Genomic DNA, 20239 nt, shown 5'->3' with positions numbered 1-20239 from the left:
AATGCAATTAGTTGTTAGGATCTGGAATACACTTCTTGAGATGGTGTTGGAGGCAGATTCAGTGATGGATCTCGAAGGGAATTAATAAATACTTTAAAATATCAGAGTGATTATGTGGAAAGTGCAGAGAAATACTACTAGTTGAATATTTCTGGCAGTGAACATGAAACTGACATCTTTCTGTATTGTAACCATCTATTATGTAGGAAGATTTAAACCAGTAGGGTCTGCATGGTTGGTATATCCTCACTGGATATGAATGGTATTTGTTATTGAAAATGCCATTTGTAGAATTGCCTGCCAACAGTTCTGTTGTGAAGAATTGTCTTCTCTAATCCAGGTTGAAATTGAGCTGGTGAAAGATTACTTATCTGTGCTCATTAACCAGGTTGAAGGTTAGGAGAGACAAAACCAAAGAATGTCATTGTTTGCTAAGATGGTTGATATTTGGATGAAATCTCACACTAAGTTCGAAAATCATGTTTGTGACAACAACAAGCATTTGTAAGAAGCGGAAGAGAGGAGGAGGTAAGGAGAGAGTTTGTTTGCTATATTTTTCCACAATCTTCAAACTAACATAAAGATGTAGGTAAGTTATTTGCATGTGGACTCTAATACACCTTCTGTACACTTGAGGCAGCTACAGAATTTGTTTTTTTTAATTCATTTGTGGGATATGAGCACCGCTGACCGGCCAGCATTTATTGCCTGTCCTTAGTTGCCCTTGTTAAAGAAACTGGAAAATGTATTTTTTACTTTCAAATTCCTCAAAGCCTACATTTGCCCCTCCTACCCTCATGCAGTGTCTTGTGATCTACTACGTAACAAGTGACAAACTGTTTGAATAATGATTTTTTATTATCTGATTAATCGAGAACTGCAGCATTTTGTACTGATTTTGTGCCCTGATCTGCTGAGGGATGTACTTGCCATCAAGGGAATGCAACCAAGGTTCATCAGACTAGCCCCTTGGATGTCAAATTTGTATTCTGCCAAGATATTAAGGAAACTGGGTCTTTTATTATTTAGAGTTACAAGAATGAGAGATGATCTCATTGAAACTTAGAAAATTCTTCCTAGGTGTGACACCGTAGATAAAGACAGGATGTTTTATGTATCTGATAAGTCTAGGAACAGGGGACATGAGATGAAGAGGAATTTCTTCACTCAGACATTTGTGAATCTTTCGACTTCTCAACCCGAGAGAACTATGAAAATTCAATTGTTTTGAATTTTCAAGACAGAGATCTTGTTGATGAGGCATTTTATTTTGGAATCAGTGTTTTATGCTCCTTTTGAGTTTTCCTTCAAATGCCTCTATTATCAATGTGTCCATTTGTACACAAGATTTTTTTTAGGCTGTCATTGTGCACATGTGGAATTTTCATGTGTTGTTTTTTGAAAAGCGGGAGTCCAGTTAATCCAGAAGACATTTTCCTTTCAAGCTTTGAGTTAACTACAATATCAGCTACTCAAAACAAAACAAATTGCAGGTGCGGAGGGCAAATGAAGGAAAACTGTTCAATTGTGGTTAGATTCCTTGCCACATGTCTGTAATGAGTCTCCTGTTTCTTTAGTATCCTGTAATAGAAGTATGGGACAAGTTTCCAAATGCTTCCTTCTTGAGTAAAGATAATAAAATGTGAGGCTGGTTGAACACAGCAGGCCAAGCAGCATCTCAGGAGCACAAAAGCTGACGTTTCGGGCCTACACCCTTCATCAGAGAGGGGGATGGGGTGAGGGTTCTGGAATAAATAGGGAGAGAGGGGGAGGCGGACTGAAGATGGAGAGAAAAGAAGATAGGTGGAGAGAGTATAGGTGGGGAGGTAGGGAGGGGATAGGTCAGTCCAGGGAAGACGGACAGGTCAAGGAGGTGGGATGAGGTTAGTAGGTAGATGGGGGTGCGGCTTGGGGTGGGAGGAAGGGATAGGTGAGAGGAAGAACAGGTTAGGGAGGCAGAGACAGGTTGGACTGGTTGTGTGGTGCAGTGGGGGGGGGGGACGAACTGGGCTGGTTTAGGGATGCAGTTGGGGAAGGGGAGATTTTGAAACTGGTGAAGTCCACATTGATACCATTAGGCTGCAGGGTTCCCAGGCGGAATATGAGTTGCTGTTCCTGCAACCTACGGGTGGCATCATTGTGGCACTGCAGGAGGCCCATGATGGACATGTCATCTAAAGAATGGGAGGGGGAGTGGAAATGGTTTGCGACTGGGAGGTGCAGTTGTTTGTTGCGAACTGAGCGGAGGTGTTCTGCAAAGCGGTCTCCAAGCCTCCGCTTGGTTTCCCCAATGTGGAGGAAGCCACACCGGGTACAGTGGATGCAGTATAGCACATTGGCAGATGTGCAGATGAACCTCTGCTTAATGTGGAATGTCATCTTGGGGCTTGGGATAGGGGTGAGGGAGGAGGTGTGGGGGCAAGTGTAGCATTTCCTGCGGTTGCAGGGGAAGGTGCCGGGTGTGGTGGGGTTGGAGGGCAGTGTGGAGCGAACAAGGGAGTCACGGAGAGAGTGGTCTCTCCGGAAAGCAGACAGGGGTGGGGATGGAAAACATACCTCCCCACCTATACTGTCTCCACCTATCTTCTTTTCTCCATCTTCGGTCCACCTCCCCCTCTCTCCCTATTTATTCCCCTCTCTGATGAAGGGTCTAGGCCCGAAACGGCAGCTTTTGTGCTCCTGTGATGCTGCTTGGCCTGCTGTGTTCATCCAGCCTCACATTTTATTATCTTGGATTCTCCAGCATCTGCAGTTCCCATTATCTCCTTCCTGAGTAGTTGGGTTCTAATCTGCCTTACCTTCAAGGACTTCCTGAAAAGCAAAATGCAATTTCTATAACTCAAATATAGCTGTTGAGAAATCTTCAAAAAAAACTCCTTGCAAAACTGCAAAATATACAGTTTGTCTGCCGAATGAGGGTCAAAATTAATGGTGCTTTATGGTTTAATTTCCATTTGCCTTATGGCAGACTCCATTTTCCCACCCCTTCCCTACTTCCTTACTAGTTCCTGGTCCTATTTTCTTTATTACAGATTGCTGCACACTTCAAACCCTTAGCTTATACTTGAGTCCACCATCATCATATGTATTCAGTGAAGCAGATGTTTGGTGTAGTTTTGTCTTCTCTCTCTCTGTCTTGTCTCCCCCTCCTAATTGGTGAAATGCTGCAATGAAACTCAGCCAGTCCTGATGTGCAGTACGCGTGACACTTGCACGCAGTTGTTAAATTTCAATGGGAAGAGATATGCTGCCCAAAACCCCTACATTAATGTCTCTAGAAATTACCTTTTGAGGCCCTGAATTCCTGTACTTTCCCAGAAGTTTACAGTTGTTAATCACAAGCATTGGCCCTGACTTGGAGATAACCAACAGCAGAATTAGTACTGGGAAAAGCATCAGTGCTGCAAGTTAACCGGATGAACAATTTCCATCCTGCTCTACTTCCTTTCATCCCATTCCACTCATATCTACTGGATCTCAAAAGGGTGTTACAGATGATATCGGATTAGGCAATTGATGCTTCTACACCTCATCTTTAGTCCCTTTAGCTCTCTTTTTGAATGAATGCATCCTGCAGTCATTTCAAATATAAGGCTTCAGTTTTTCAGACGTGTGCACCTTGCTTTCACAATTTAGCGAAGTATCTTCACAGTTGTTTCAGGTTAGTGACATTGTCAGAACTAGAACAAATAGAGATACTTAAAATTTGTAACGTAAAGTACAAAGGCAAAGAAAGTTCGGGAAGAGTGAGAAGTGCACAAGAGGCAATCCATAACATGAATCATAGAATCCCTACAGTGTGGAAACAGGCCCTTCAGCCCAACAAGTCCACACTGACTCTCGGAGCATCCCACCAAGATGCCTTGGCCTAATCTATACATCCCTGAACACTATGGGCAATTTAGGATGACCAATTCACCTAGCCTTCACATCTTTGGACTCGAGGGAGGAAACTGGAGCACAGAGAGGAAACCCACGTAGGCACGGAAAATGTGCAAACTCCACATAGGCACTTGCCCAAGGGTGGAATCGAACCCGGGTCCCTGGCATTGTGAAGCGATAGTGTTAACCACTGAGCCACCATGGCTGGTGGCAGTGATGCTGAGAAGACAGTACAGGCCAAAAAGGTTATATTTTACTCCTGCGTACTTTAGGAAGCTTGAGACAAAGCAAGTCATTTCTAGATTTTCCTTTAATTTTTGGATTATAGATTAATGTTAAAAAGCCTGTCCTCAGTATTAATGCCTACCTACATTTGTTCTTCAGCCACCCAACAGAAATTGCCAGATTTTGGATTTCTAGCTGAAGTTATTACAGAGCAGTAATGGGACAAGCTAAAATTAGTGGTGTTTTGATCTTGAAAGTGTTGAATGTGGAAGTCTGTTAGATTTTTAATTTTTCCAACTTCTGATTAAAGGTAATTGATTTATAATGTTAATTTTATTTCATTCTGCACAGATGCTGTCCCAAACCAGCCAAGTATTTCCAGCATTCTATGTTTGAATATTACATTTGTAAAATCTGCTAGTAATTTTGCACTTTCTGACCCAGAGATATGCTTGAGGTTCTTGTCGCTAATTTTATCCCCATCAGATGGGCAAGATGGTTGGCATTGAGAATGATGGGAGAAAGGAGAGTTTAAATTGTTAAAAATGGGAAATCCAGTCTACTGCCAATAGCCTCAGAGATAATGGGAACTGCAGATGCTGGAGAATTCCAAGATAATAAAATGTGAGGCTGGATGAACACAGCAGGCCGAGCAGCATCTCAGGAGCACAAGGGTCCAGGCCCGAAACGTCAGCTTTTGTGCTCCTGAGATGCTGCTTGGCCTGCTGTGTTCATCCAGCCTCACATTTTATTATACTGCCAATAGCCTTCTGGATCTATTGCGATGAGTTTGAATTTCATCAAAATACACACTTTTGAGGGCGAGATCCATAGTTATTATATTTAAGAAAGGCTCCATACCTCAGACTTCAGTAGGCATTTGGGTTTAACTCCTCCAGCACAGGTTCCCTGGGCCTCTGGAAGTCAGGAAACCTGGCTGCAAAACAAAACTGGATCTACCATATCCAGCAGATGGTTTTCCAGTAATGCCAGTGGATCAGGAGCAACAGGAGAACTTTCCCCTTGCTCCTTTAGTACACCTGCTACAGTTTCTGCAAGTAAGAGACCAGTACTTGGTCTCCATGTGACTACCTGCTCCTCTCCCCGCCAAGTCCCATTTCCAATATCTCACATTCTGTCTCCCATCCTCCCATCCAGCATATTCTGAGCATCCTTCCCACCAGCTGTGTTGTGTGTGCCCCATGAATGCCAAATAAAATGAGCTCTGAAAATCTCTATGGGGTGCAGGTTTTCGCTAAATCCAGTATCTTGGAAGGTAGACTTATGGAGGAATTACCTCAAAACCCTTTGAAAGCTTAAGATGATCTCAAAGGGAATATAGAGACGTTCACATAGTTTAGTGACCAATATTTATTTAGTTAACAAAAATTCCAGTTGCAAGTTGGAGTTGGGCTGATTAATAACTTGAAAGTTAAACTGTTACACGGGTGTTTGGAATATTTTAATTTTTTTAAAACTTTCAAAGTTTATGCTCGGTGTCAGCTTACTTATTTAAAATGTAAAATGAAAACCTTTATGAAATGTAGTTTAAAAATAGATGAATCAGGAAGGAAGAATAACACGCCATACTTTGCTAAAGCTTTCCTCTAATTTTTTTTTCCTTAATTAAAATTTGTAAATAAAAATTGTGTAATACAGTCAAACTTTTGAAACTGCCCAAGGAGAGTTGTTGGGAAGATGTTTAAGCACTGCCAAACATGTTAAGTTGAAAGAACAAGTGAGGAACACTAGCATATATGTATGGTGAAACAATATCTTCTGGTGGTCAGGATTGCTGCAGAGTTTAAAAGTCTGTCACGTAGTGTTCCATAAACATTTCAAATGGCTAACTGTTGTTTTTTTGGCAAAATCTTTGTTGAGAGAATGAGATGTGCAAAGGTAAGGTATCAACTAGATATTTAATAATTGGAAAATGTTGCCAATTATGTACAGTTTGGCTCCCTTCACACCAATAATGCACAAAATGATTACAAACACTCCGAAATAATTTTTGGCAAACAACAGGGAGCGGCCAGCAAAAATTATCCTTTCTCTTCAGTAAAGCATTTTACATGAGGTGTGATCGATTAACCAAACCATGACAAGAACATTGAGCCGCTTATTCTTTTTTAACATGTTTTGTGTACGTTCTATTCCTATTAGTGGATTCAAACCTGTAAAAGAATTAATTTGCTTTGTAATTGTAGCCCCGTTCTTTTCAGTTGTGGTACAGTCTTTCTTTCCCTACATCCAGTCAGCCCTCAATCTGAACAGGTGTAGATCAGAAATTAACTAAACAGTAATGAGATTTCATAGTTAGTTTCAACGGTGTTTCCCAAGTTCCTCAAATAGTCAGGTTTCCAAGCTGACTTATCCTCATACTTTTTCCATGTTCCCTTAAAAGTAGGGACCAGCATCTACGGAAAACTAACGTTATACCAACTTTAGATCAGATCTCCATGGTGCATTCTGAAGGCTAATAAGCGAACTATAATGTGTGTCTATATGGAAATGTTATACTAATATTCTTTTTCTTATTTTAATGTAGAGTGAAGAAAGCCCAAGCCCTAAGCGTCAACGCCTCTCCCATTCATTTTTTGAATACACAGCTGTATCTCCTGCTCCCTCATCACCAATGCGACCATGGGAGATAACATCTAATAGGCGACCTCCTTCAGCTCGACCAAATCAGCACCATTTCTCAGGGGAAAGATGCAATACACCTGCACGAAACAGAAGAAGGTAAATTACGGCAAATCAAATGGTGGCTAAGGGGGTTTCTTATTATCAGGAGAGGCAATGGCCTAATGGAATTATTGCATCTGAAAACTCCAGCAGTGTTCAGGGATCTCGGGTTCAAATCCTACCAGGTTGGATAGCAGAATCTGAATTCAATAAATATCTGGAAAAAAGAGTCTAATGGTGACCATGAAATCACTGTTGTTTGTCAGAAAAATCTATCTGGTTCACTAGTGTCCTTCAGGGAAGGAAATCTGTTGTTCATACCTTGTCTGCCTCTATGTAACTCCAGACCTACAGCAATGTGGTTGACACTCAGCTGGCCTCTGAAATGGCACCACCTCCACAGCAATTAGGGATGGACAACATGAAGACAGTAATGCCCACGTCACACAACTAGGGGAAAAAAAGGCATCATTGCATTTGTTTTGTAATGTGTTTTATAGAACTATACCTGTTTGGAACTATGTTTCAAACTGAAGTTAGGATTTGAGCATCGAGGTGCTATTTTTTAAAAATGGTATTATAATTCTTCATGCAAAGAATGCTGCCAGTGAAAATTGTTGCTTCAATACAATTCACTCATTCATTCTTTTTGGTGCTGTTCGTTCTCAGAGAAGTGGCTGATGTCTGTTTTCTGAAGGAGAAGGACAAAAACAATTCTGCATGAGAGTGTTTTCTGATGTTGACAGGGCTGTATGGAACCATAGTGGAAGCAAATATTTTTCAATATACACTGTCTTTCAAATCCTAACATCCCTCTAGGTGCCATTCCTAGAGCGCTGTTTAACTAGTAACTAACTAGTTTAATTGCTGTTTAACTAGTTTCAAATCCGTGGATTAACCACTTTATCGTAACACAGCATAGAGAAACCTAATGCTAATGAGGTGACAAATGTGTTTATGGAAACAAAGAGGAATGGAATGTACCTAATGATTTGAGTACTGCACTGGTGGAAGACTCCATAAAGAAGCAGTATTGTGTGTTATGGGTATTCTCAGGCGTGAAACACAAATGATTAGTATGCAAATCGGCAAGCAGTTAAGGCATCTGAAATTTTGTCCTTTAATGCTTGGGAGTTGTATTTTAAAAATAAGAGACTTTACATGCTGTTGGTGATGCTACTCCTAGTGTAATGTGTACAGTTTTGGTCCTTTTAAGAAAGGATATACTAGTGTTGGAGGAAGTTCAAAAGAGATTTATTTGGCCAATTCTTGGGTTGACGGATATCACAAATGGCTAAACAGGTTAGACCTCTGAATGAATGGAGTTTCAAAGAATGAGGGTGATCTGAAATGTACAAGATTCTGACGGGTGCATGGAGTGAACAGGGTGAAGATGTTTCCGGCAGTGGAAGGATCTCGAACTATAGGACATACTTACAAAGTAAGGGGACGCTCATTTAAAACTGAAATGCGATGGTATTTCTTCTCTCAAAAGATGATTAAATATGTAGAATTCTGTACCTCAGACAGTTATGGAGGTTACATTATTAAGAATACTTTAAGGAGGAGTAGGATAGAATTTTTGAAATATCGAGCAGTTGAAGCCAATGAGGAGCTGTCATGAAAGAAGTGTTGAGACCTAAGGCAAATCAGCAATGCTATTTTGAAATAGCAGTGCAGGTTTGAGAATCTGAATGGCCTTTTACTATTCTGATATTCTTAGGCTTTAATAAATTGTATCAGAGATTTAAAAAATATAATTTCCCAAATATGATGAGGATTGTTATTCTGTCATAATGCAAAATGCATTTTTAGTTGAAATTATAGGTTTCATCACGTGGTTTGCTTCATGTAAGGAATGTTAGAGGTATTTTCTTGAGCTAACTATTCTTTACAAGGTAAATCATATGATGAAGCAGATGCTGTTTCAGCTAAAAATATGTAACTTATTTTAACAACATGATAAAAATAATACATTTCCATACACAGAGGATATAAATTACTGTCTTTGTTAATTGTCACAGTCAAAGGAATAGGGTAAAAAATATGAAATGGTGAAACACAAGCTCTGTTTACGTCAATGTTTGCTAAAAAGAGAAATACTGGGATTTCGACCCCGATGGTGAGTATATAGCATGCAATATCTATTTATTGTGTTTGCAAGACTAATTTTTGCTGCAAATATTGAGATTTTAACATTTAACAGCATCCATATTGTGTCTCAGGCCTATTACCTGTCATTAGATTTATTTTCATTACAACATTTGAGACGTTATGTTATCAAATTTGTAATGTAAGCCATACATTGCATGGGTGGGTATAGAGTTTAGATTTGCAGTACGGGTAGTTCTGTTTCATGAATGTAAATTGGTGTAATGTGATTGATGAATAATGGATGTTGTTTGGATAACGTGAGCTTTCTAGTATACAGGCATAGCGATTTCCCTATAATGCAATTTTCTATAGGGTGAGGTTATGCAAGAACACAACTATCACATTATAGGAAATCTACCTTTAGAGGATTTTGATCAGTGTGTCTGAAAGAGTTTAATGATTAGTTTGTAAGTATTTCTGTAGCCGTGGTGATTTCTTTTAAAAACAGTACGAGTGTGTGTGTTCCTTCATTAATGGCATTTTGGTTTCATTGGAAGAGGTTATACAGTGAAGAATATGAACAGTTTTGAATTAGACTTCCAGTTTTGAAAATCAGGGATTGATTTGCTTTTTCAGTGGATTGGAGGAAACACTATAGCTTAGAAAAGACTTTTGGATTTCATTTTGATAATTTTGCAGAAGGCATGGCAGACACTGGATGTATAAAACAGTTGGTTTTAAAGAAGGGAGATAGCTTAAAACTGTTAAGAAATTGATTACCTCCCATATAAGGAGTTTATTTTCAGACCCTTTTGTTACTTGAAGCAAAATGGTCTAAGCTCGGCTGTGTGAAGGCTCCAGGACAGACTATCAGATTTTTCAAGGCAGGAAATTGAAGCTGCAGTTAAATTAAGTCCTTCAGCTGTGAAAGAGAAGGAAATTCTCTCTGGTATGAGTACTATACAGACAGGATTCTGGGATTAAGGGGTATGCATTTTACCACATGTTTTGGAATCTTTAAATTTGTGTTGACGCTAAATAGTTTGGTTTATTTTGTCTTGCTTTACTTTGTGTGATTAAGTTCTGTTTTACTACTAAGATCAAATCTGCAGTATTGTGTGCATATGTTTCAATGAAAAACTACCTCATGAAACCAAAGGAAAATGAAAATTTGATCTGTGAAGCCAAATTTCAATCTGGGACCTGACTTGTCCAATTATAACATCAGCTAGGTGCATTGCAAACATTAATTTAAAATCATACACCTATGATAAATCAAAAGTTGAAATCTATAAAGTCATTTATCTGGGAAAAGCAATGAAGATGTAATCAAAAACATGTGTTGTTCAACTCTGATTTACATTTTATACTACTCATGTTGTGATCTGCTTTTACATAGTCCTCCTGTTAGGCGTCAAAGAGGAAGACGAGAAAGGCTGACTAGACATAGTTCTGTGAACCAGGATGAAAACTACCACCATCATCCTTATGGACAGCAGCCAGCTGCAGAGGAACCCAGAGCATTTCACCCTCCAAATGTATCTCCACGCATGCTCCACCCTGCTGCACACCCACCTCAGCAGAATGCAGTGGTGGTTGACATCCATGAACAGGTAGGTAAATTGATTTAGATATATTACTTGTTTTTTGGTTGTTGACCATAATGAGATTTCACTTTGTATAGGCTTCTTAATGTGTGTCACTTATGTCACAAATAATTTCTTGTCTTTTCATAGCTTGTATTAAGCAGTCAAGTAGAGCATAACGACAATGTATCTGTGGCTGAGCAAGTGTTTTTGAAATGGGATGTTCGTATTGACAACAACTTTTTACATAGATTTGGAAGTCACAAATTGGTTTTTTATGAACTTGTAAACTGCCTCAGTAGTTATGACCTTGGCAAGTATTAAATCACACTACCCATTTGTATGTCCTGTGTATGCATGTCAATAAAGATCTGAATTGAATGTACAACCTTATAATAATGTCTGAAATACACTTGAAACCGGTATACTCCTATCAGCAGTCACACAGGTGACTGACCAGTGTTTGAGCTTGTGAAGGTGTAATATAGCTCAATATGAAAACTTGCAAATTAGGGAATGAGGTAGGAGGGCTATGTCTCTCATCCGGCACCCACTCTTCTGTGAAATCCCCTAGTAGGTAAAGATATTCTGAATTGGGAATTTTTCTAATAGTGTTAAGCTCCACATAGAGTTATTCCTTTGTCTTTGTAATAGAGCATAAATATTCATGAGGTTAACTGGCAGTGTTTGAGAGGTGGACCATGGTGTGGGATTGAAAGTGTGGACGGAGGGGTGAGGATAGAAGCTATCATCGACGTTAGTGAGTTTCCTAGAACAAAACCTATGTCCCATTCAATAATTTCCTCTGAATTCTTCCCCTGCCAGATTGTTACGTCATCCTTTTCATTCAGTGATCTGTTCGCAGTGAGCCCTGTCTCAGGTTGGGATGCTGTGTTGATAATCAGCCTTTCTAATTCCATGTTTCAAAAGGGAACTAACTGTAATATATCCAGATGTGCAGACAACACAAAGCTGGGTGGTAGGATGAATTGTGATTAGGATGCAGAGATGCTTCAGTGTGATTTGGACAGCTTGAATGAGTGGGCAGATGCTTGTGAAGTATCATGTGGATAAACGTGAGGTTTTTAACTTTGATGGTTAAAAACAAGAAGGCCGATTTATTATCCAAATGGTGGTAGATTGGGAAAAAGAGGAGGTGCAACAAGACTCTGGTTGCTGAAAATACTGAGGAATCTGCAGCAAGTGGTGAAGAAGGTACATGGCTTGTTGGCCTTCATAGCGAGAGAATTTGAGTACAGGAGGAGGGATGTCTTGCTCCAGTTGTACAAGGCTTCAGTGAGACTACACTTGGAGTATTATGTGCAGCTTTGATCTCCTTATCAAAGGCAGAATGTTCTGGCTTTGGAGAAAGCGCAATGAATGTTTACCAGACTGACTGATATATCTAGAGACTGGATTGATTAGGGCTATATTGACTGTAGTTTGGAAGAATGAGGGAGGATCTCGTGCAAACTTACAAAATTCAACAGGAGCAGACAGGGGAAAAGCCAGAAAGATGTTCCTGATGACTGGGGAGTACAGAACAAGAGGTTCAAGGATATGGGGTAAACTATTTAGGACTGAGATGAGAAATTTCTTCACCAGAGTAGTGAGCTAGTAGAATTCTCTGCCACAGAAAATGGTTGAGGCCAAAACATTGTGTGTTTTTAAGGAAATACAGTAGATAAAGGGTTAAAGAGATCAAAGATTATAGGAAGAAAGCTGGATCAAGGTGTTGAGTTGGCTGATCAACCGTGATCAGGTTGAATGGTAGAGCAGGTTCAAAGGGCTGGATAATCTAATCATGTTTCGATGTTGTTTCTAGTTGTCTTGCATGCTATTACCAGCTGCAAGTCAGGTGACAGAATTGTGTAGATCATGCCAGCTTGCCAATCAAAAAGTTCGCCTCTTCCTTATTTTATGATTTCTCTGTCAGTGTGATGCTTACTATATGCTTTTTGAGCAGAGAAGTTAATGAACATAGGAATTAAGCATTGGAAAATGACACTTCGCTCATCAAGTCTGTTCTATTGTTCAGTAAGTTCATTGCTGATCTGGTTACCGTCCCAGCTCCTGTCCATGCCCCATTACCCCTTGTCTATCAAAAAGTCTAAGAAAAGTCCACTTGCCAACAACCCTGAGAAAAGCTATCTCCACATTTCTGTCTTTAAAACCGAGCTCTTATTCTTAATTATATCCTTAGTTTTAAACTTCCCCCATAAGAAATCATTATCCCAGTACCAATCTGATCAATCCCTTCCAGATCTTGTATGTTTCAGTAAGATCACTTTTTATTCAGATTTAATCATTCTTTATGATGACACTTTACTGAATAAACAGTTTTAAGTGAACCTGCTCTGAACTTCTTTTGAAGCAATTATATCTTTTTATAAATAAGGAGATTAAAACTGTACACAGGACTTCAGATGTAGTCTCACCATAGCCCTGTACAGCTGCAGTAAAACTTCACTACTTTTCTGTTGCATTCTCCTTCAAATAAGCAACAATATTCCACTTGTTTTCCTAATTACTTGCTGCACTTGCATACTAACTTTGTGACTCAGGTATCAGGGTACCCACCGCACCTCATCCCTCACACCCCACCCCCGCAATAACCACCAAAAGAGAATGCCCCTAGTCCTCACATGCCACCCCACCAACCTCTGGATACAACTCATCACCCTCTGACACTTCCGCCACCTACAATCCAACCCCACCACCAAAGACATTTTTCCAACCCCACCCTTGTCTGCCTTCTGGATAGACCACTCTCTCCGCCAATCCCTTGTCCGCTCCACACTCCCCTCCAACCCCACCACACCCACCACTTTCCCCTGCAACTGCAGGAAGTGCTACACCTGCTCCCACGCCATCTCCCTCACCCCCATCCCAGGCCCCACGATGACTTTCCACATCAAGCAGATGTTCACCTGCACATCCGCCAATGTGGTATACTGCATCCGCTGTACCCGTTGTGGCTACCTCTACATTAGGGAAACCAAGCGGAGGCTTGGGGACTGCTTTGCAGAACTCCTTTGCTCGGCCTGCAGTAAACAACTGCACCTCCCAGTCGCGAACCATTTCAACTCCCCCTCCCATTCCTTAGACGACATGTCCGTCCTGGGCCTCCTGCAGTGCTATAATGCCATCCGTAGGTTGCAGGAACAGCAACTCATATTCCACTTGGGAACCCTGCAGCCTAATGGTATCAATATGGATTTCACCAGTTTCAAAATCCCCCCACCCCCCCATCCCAAAACCAGCTTAGCTCATTCCAGCCTCCCCAACCTGTTCTTCCTCTCACCTATCCGCTCCTCCCACCTCAAGCCTCACCTCCGTTTCCTACCTACTAACCTCATCCGGCCCCCTTGACCTGTTCGCCCTCCCCGGACTGACCTATCCCATCCCTACCTCCCCACACACACTCTCCTCTCCACCTACCTTCTCCTTTATCCATGTTCGGTCTGCCTCCCCCTCTCTCCCTATTTATTTCAGAATCCTCTCCCCATCCCGCTTTTCTGACGAAGGGTTTAGGCCCGAAACGTCAGCTTTTGTGCTCCTAAGATGCTGCTTGGCCTGCTGTGTTCATCCAGCCCCACACTTTGTTACCACCTCCCTTTCATGTCAAGTTCTGCAATCTTACTTCATTTAAATAGTATACTGTTTTTGTATTCTTCGCACTAAAATGGACAAGTTGACATTTCCCACATTGTACTCCATCTGCCGAATATTTACCCAGCCAGTTAATCTATCCATATTCCTTTTCAAGACTCTACCACCACTTGATAACCTACTTCCCAGCCTATCTTGATGGTATTGGCAAATCTACCTAGCATACATTTGATCCTTTTATCATTGATATAGTTTTATTAGTGGATGTAGACATATCGTAGCTGACTAGCATTTATTGCCCGTTTCTAGTTGCAGCCCAGTTACAGCACTTGACAACAGTTACTACTTGACAATGTGGAAAATTGCCCAGATATGCCCCTTACAGAAAAAGCAGACCAGTCAATTATCACCCCATAAGTCCACTCTCAATCGTCAGTCATCAACAGTGTTATCAAGCAGCAATAACCTGCTCAGTGATGCCCAGTTTGGGTTCTGCCAGTCCCACTCAACTCTGGTGGTAAACTGCCTTCTTGAACCCCTGCTGTACGTGTGCTAAAGATTGATACACAATGCCGTTAGGAAAGGAGTTCCAGGATTTGATTCAGTGATAGTGAAGAAACAGTGATATATTTCCTAGTCAGGATGGTGAGTGGTTTGGAAAGGAACTTGCAGATGTTGGTCTTCCCATGTATCAGTCGCCCTGATCCTTCTCGTTGGAAGTGGTTTTGGGTTTGGAAGGTGCTGTCTAAGGGTCTCTGGTGAATTTCTGCTGTTCATCTTGTCAATAGTACACACTGCTGCTACAGAGCGTTGGTGTGGGGGGAGTGGATGTGGTCCCAATCAAGCGTGCTGCTTTGTCTGGTGGCAAGCTTTTTTAATATTGTTGAAGCTGCACCCATCCAGACAAGTGAGGAGTATTCCATTATATGCCTGACTTGTACCTTTTGTAGATGTTGGACAGGCTTTGGGAAGTCAGAAGAGAAGTTGCTCACCGCAGTATTCCTAGCCTCTGACCTGTTGTAATCACTGTGTTTATGTGGTGAGCTCAGTTAAGTTTCTGGTCAATGGTAACCCCCAAGGATGTTTATAATGGGAAAATTCCATGATGGTGACATCATTGAATGTCAAGAGACAGTGGTTAGAGCATCTTTTATTGGAGATAGTCATTACCTGGCATTTGTGTGGTGTGAATGTTACCAGCCTAAGCCTGGATATTGCGTAGATCTTGTTGCATTTGTGCATGAACTGCTTCAGTATCTAAGAAATGTTGAATGGTTCAGAATATTGTACAATCATCAGCAAACATTCCCATTTCTATCATTATGATGGAGGGAAGGACGTTGATGATGGGGGGAAGCACTTGAAGATGGTTGGGACCAGGACACTACCCTGAGGAACTCCTGCAGAGAAGTCCTGTAGCTGAGATGACTGGCCTTTGACAAGCACAATCATCTTTCCATGTGTCAGGTATGACTGCAACCAATGGAGAGCTTTCCTTGATACCCATGGATTCTGGTTTTGCTAGGGCTCCTTGATGCCACTTTTGTTTTAATGTGGCCTTGATATTGAGGGCTGTTACTCTCACCTCACTTCTGGAATTCAGCTCTTTTGTTCATGTTTGAACCAAGGCTGTAATGTGGTCAAGAGCTGAGTGGCACTGGCAGAACCCAAGCTGGGCATCACTGAGCAGGTTATTGCTGCTTGATAACACTTGATGACTGACGATTGAGAGTGGATTTATGGGATGATAATTGACTGGGTTGGATTTGTTCTGCTTTTTCTGTAAGGGGCATATCTGGGCAATTTTCCACATTGTCAAGTAGTAACTGTTGTCAAGTGTTGTAACTGGACTGGAACGGCTTTGCTAGGGGAGCAGCAAGCTCTAGAGCACAAGTCTTTGCAGGAATGTTGTCACATCCCACGGCCTTCGCAGTATTCAGTGCCTCTGACCATTTCTTGATAACATAGAGTGAATCAAATTGGCTGAGGACTGGTATCTGTGATGCTGAAAACCACTGAATGAGATTGAGATAGATCATGTGCTCAGCACTTCTGACTGAAGATTGCTGTGAGTGTTTCAGCCTTATCTTTTGCGCTGATGTGTTAAGCTCTTCCATTATTTGAGGATGGGTGTATTTGTGGAACTGCATCTTCCAGTGATTTGTTTAATTGTCCACCACTGTTCAGGATTATACATTTTAGATCTGATCCATTAGTCACTTAGCTTTATCACCAACTTCTTATGATGTTTGGCATGCTTGTAACGCTGTTTGGTAGCTTGACCAGATGGATACCTCATTTTTAGGTGTCCCTGGTGCTGGTTCTGTCATGCCCTAGAGTCCCTATTGAATGAGGATCGTTCCTCTGGTTTGATGGTAATGGTTTGAGGTTGGAATGTACTGAGCAGTGACATTGCAGATTGTGCTGGAGTACGATTCTGCTGCTGTTGATGATCCATGGATTCCCAGCCTTGGGTTGCTAGATCTGTTCAAAATCTGCCCCGATTAGCGCCGCGATAGTGCCACACATGACCGTGGAAGGTATTCCCAGTGTGAAGGTGGGACTTTGTCTCCATGAGGACTGTGCAGTGGTCACCTTTTACTGATGCTGTAATGGACAGATGCATCTACAGCCAGCAGTTTGGTAAGGATAAGAGCAAGTATGTTTTTCCCTCTTATTGGTTCTCTCACCACGTGCCATAGACCCAGTCTAGCAGCTGTGTCCTTTAGGATCCAACCAGCTGTATTGGTAGTGCTACCAGCAAGTTGGTCTTGGTGGTGGACATTGAAATCCCCCACCCTGAGCATATTTTGCACTGTTTCTGTCTGCCGTGCTTTCTCCAAGTGTTGCTCAGCACGCGGGAGCAACAGATCAATCAGCCGGTGGGAGGACACTGTGCGGAAATCAGCAGGTTTCCTTGCCCCATGTTTAACCTGAAGTTATGAGACTTCATAGGGTTCAGAGTCAATTTTGAGGACTCCCAGGGCATGCCCCTCCCAGCTTTATACCACTGTGCCACCACTACTTCTGGGACTGTCCTGCTGGTGGGCCCTGACACATTCAGGGATGGTAATGGTTATGTTGGGACATTGTCTGTAAGGTATGATTGTGTGTGTGTGACTATTTCAAGCTGTTGCTGGACTTGTCTTTGAGTCAGCTCTCCTAATTTAGAAGCCAAATGGTCTGCCCAGTTTCACTTCTTTGTTAAGACTTTGTAGCAGTTGATACAACTGAGTGGTCATTTCAGAAAGCAGTTGAGAATCAACCACATTGCTGTAGGTCTGAAGTCACACGTAGGCCAGACCAGGTGAGAATGTAAAATCTCCTTCTGTAAAGGACATTCGTGAGCCATACGGGTTTTTCTAAAAATCAACAGTGGTTTCATGGGCCTTCAATCAAGTTCTTAATTCCAGTTTTTTTTTTAAAATTGATTTCAGATTTCACCATACACCACGCAGGATTTTAACCCAGATTCCCAGAACATTCGCTGAGATTCTGGATTGATAGTCTAACAACAATACCACTAGGCCGTTGTCTTCCTTTGATTATAAATCATTGAAGATCCAGCACTGACCCCTGTGACTCCAAACTAGTTAAATATTGCCAACCAAAAACGGTCTATTTATGCTTATTCTCTGCTTTCTGTTAGATAACCAAACACCACATTGAAGTGGATGTACCATAGTGACTCAATACCTTACAGTTTGGGCCTGCCTGATATGAGGTGAGTGGTGGCTGACCAATGGGACAAGGTCGCCCACTGTTGGAGACAGCCCATAGCGACAGTTCTCTATGCTAATCAAAGTTTTGAGTTATCACTTGTAACTGCTGGCTCCAATGTAGAGTTATTGCTCTTCAGTGAAACTGGAATGACCTATCTTAAGGCACTAGCCTGGGCATACGGAATATAGATCTTAATCTGTCCAAATGTCAAAGTCCCCCACTGGACTTGATTGATAACAAAAGAAGGTACAGCATTAAATTTGGCACTAACTGGTTGAAGGGGTTGCTGGAAAAATTACATATTTAGGCTTCATTCCATCTTTTGCTTCTACTCATCTTTTTCTCTGGGTTTACTCCCAGAACCTTAATTTCTTCCAAGGCATTTCTTCCAGGCATAGCTAGGCTCTCCCATATGCCAGTAGGCCTGCACACTACATGTCTGATGGCAAAACCTCCTCAGTTCCTCTGGTGCTTCAAGGGACCTAGTTTCCATGTGTCATCACAAGGTGGCACAGCTGAGGACTTGCTGGTGGAGAAACTATGCAGACTGAGGGAGAATGAATGTTTGGCTTTTTCACCGCTGCTAGTCAGTGGTATGAACTGAAAATGAAAAGCCAACTCGCACATAAAAACACAGTATTCTTAGATAACAAGGTGTGGATCTGGATAAAGACAGCAGGCCAAGCAGCATCAGAGGAGCAGGAAAGCTAACATTTTGGGTCTGGTTCTTACTATCTTCACCCACAAACTAGATCTTTCACATTAACCAGTTCGATACAACTGAGCAGTGAGTTGATAACTGCAGGATATTCAACATTTCCCAAAAAATAATAAATTAGTATATATCTTATTTTCATTTAGAGGATTGTTAATTTTAATCATCCTTTTGGGAAAGACTTTCATCATTAATCTGAGAGTTAATAACCTGTAAATTATGCAGGCTGCCTCATTAGGATTAAACTGGTTAGGATTAAACAGTGTTACACAAGAAGCTTTTTTTTTGAACAGATATTTATAAATTTAATCAATCTAATCAAAAACAATCAATGACAAAATGCCAAAGTTTAAGGAGAATGCATGTGTTTTAGGGTTTTCTTAGAGATACTTTTGCATTTATTTTAAAAAGCCACAAACAAATCCATAATCTTCTCCCAAAGACATAGAAAATGTAACCAAAAGGATGAAGACCACCCCACACATTTCAGTCATTGTTAGTTAGCATCAGCTGGTAGTGGTACTCAACATCACCCTTATAATGCTTCTCCACTCTGATACCCCTATCCATAAGGTAAATGAGTAGAAGTGAGACATTTGACCCATTGAATCTGCTCCACCGTTCAGTGAGATCATGACTAATCCTTGACATCACTCACTTGTGTTTTCCCATAACCTTTGATTTCCCGATGTCATCAAAAATATCTCAGCCTTGAATGTACTTGACAACCCAGCCTCGGTGTTTCTCTGCAATGACAAATTCGACAGAATCACTATCCTCTGAGATTTTTTTAAAAATCCTCCTCATTCTGTGTTTTAAATCAGTAACCCTTTAATCTGAGATTATGCCTTCTGGATCTAGACTATCCCAAAAGGGGAACCAACCTCTCCATGTCTACCCTGTCAAGACCCCACAAATCGTGTATGCTTCAACAAGGTCTCCCCTCATTCTTTTAAATGCCGATGAATATAGGCTCAATCTACTTCACCTCCCCTCATACAAAAATTCTCCACACCTAGGATCAAGCTGGTTAACCTCTGTTTGCAAAGCAGCACATGTTTTTCCTGAGATAAGAGAACCAAAGATGTTCACTGCATTCTAGGTTTTGTCCAACCACTGCCTTGATTAGTTTTAGCAAGATTTCGCTATTTGTGTACTCCATTCCTTGACATCCTGACACAAACATTTATTACTGGAGAGTTCCAGTGTATTGGAATGCCATAATGTGGTACGTATGTTCAAGATGGGAGGGAGACAGAAGACTATAAGAAGTAGGAATGAAAGCAGTCCATTCAGCCCAATAAGTCTCCTCTGGCATTCAAAAAGATTGTGACTAATCTGATAATCCTCAACACCACGTACCTGCCTCTTCTCCATAACCTTTGATTCCTTCATCGATTTTAAAAAGGTGCCTTTCCCAGCCTTGAATGTATATAACAATCCAGCATCAGCAGCCCTCTATGGTAAAGATTCACTATCCTCTGAGAGAAGAAGTTCCACCTCGTCTCAATCTTAAATGTGTGATCCTTTATTCTGAGAATGTCCCTTGGTCCTAGATACTCCTAGAAGTGAAACTGACCTTTCCGCAGCAAACTTGTTAAGTCCCCTGAGAATCCTTTATGTTTCAGTAAGGTTACCCCTTATTTTTTTAAATCATAATGATGCAAGGACAGCCTACTCAACCTATTCTTTATAAGACAGTGCTCCTCAGCCTGGT

The 20239-nt window shown here is 41.3% G+C and overlaps 1 protein-coding gene across 6 annotated transcripts in view; it reads left to right on the top strand.

Annotated features, from left to right (window-relative positions):
- LOC125450586 (E3 ubiquitin-protein ligase RNF38) overlaps positions 1-20239 on the top strand; it is a 150670-nt gene that overhangs the window by 94624 nt on the left and 35807 nt on the right. For all 6 annotated transcript variants that reach the window (XM_048526592.2, XM_048526598.2, XM_048526606.2 and 3 more), the window contains 2 exons: positions 6656-6849; positions 10286-10499. In XM_048526592.2, the coding sequence (XP_048382549.1) occupies positions 6656-6849; positions 10286-10499 (408 nt within the window). The remainder of the gene's footprint in view (positions 1-6655; positions 6850-10285; positions 10500-20239) is intronic.

Source organism: Stegostoma tigrinum, chromosome 3 (genome assembly GCF_030684315.1).
Source record: "Stegostoma tigrinum isolate sSteTig4 chromosome 3, sSteTig4.hap1, whole genome shotgun sequence".
NCBI lineage: Eukaryota > Metazoa > Chordata > Chondrichthyes > Orectolobiformes > Stegostomatidae > Stegostoma > Stegostoma tigrinum.
Note: the sequence above shows the minus strand (reverse complement) of the source record. Positions and strands in the feature narration are given on the sequence as shown.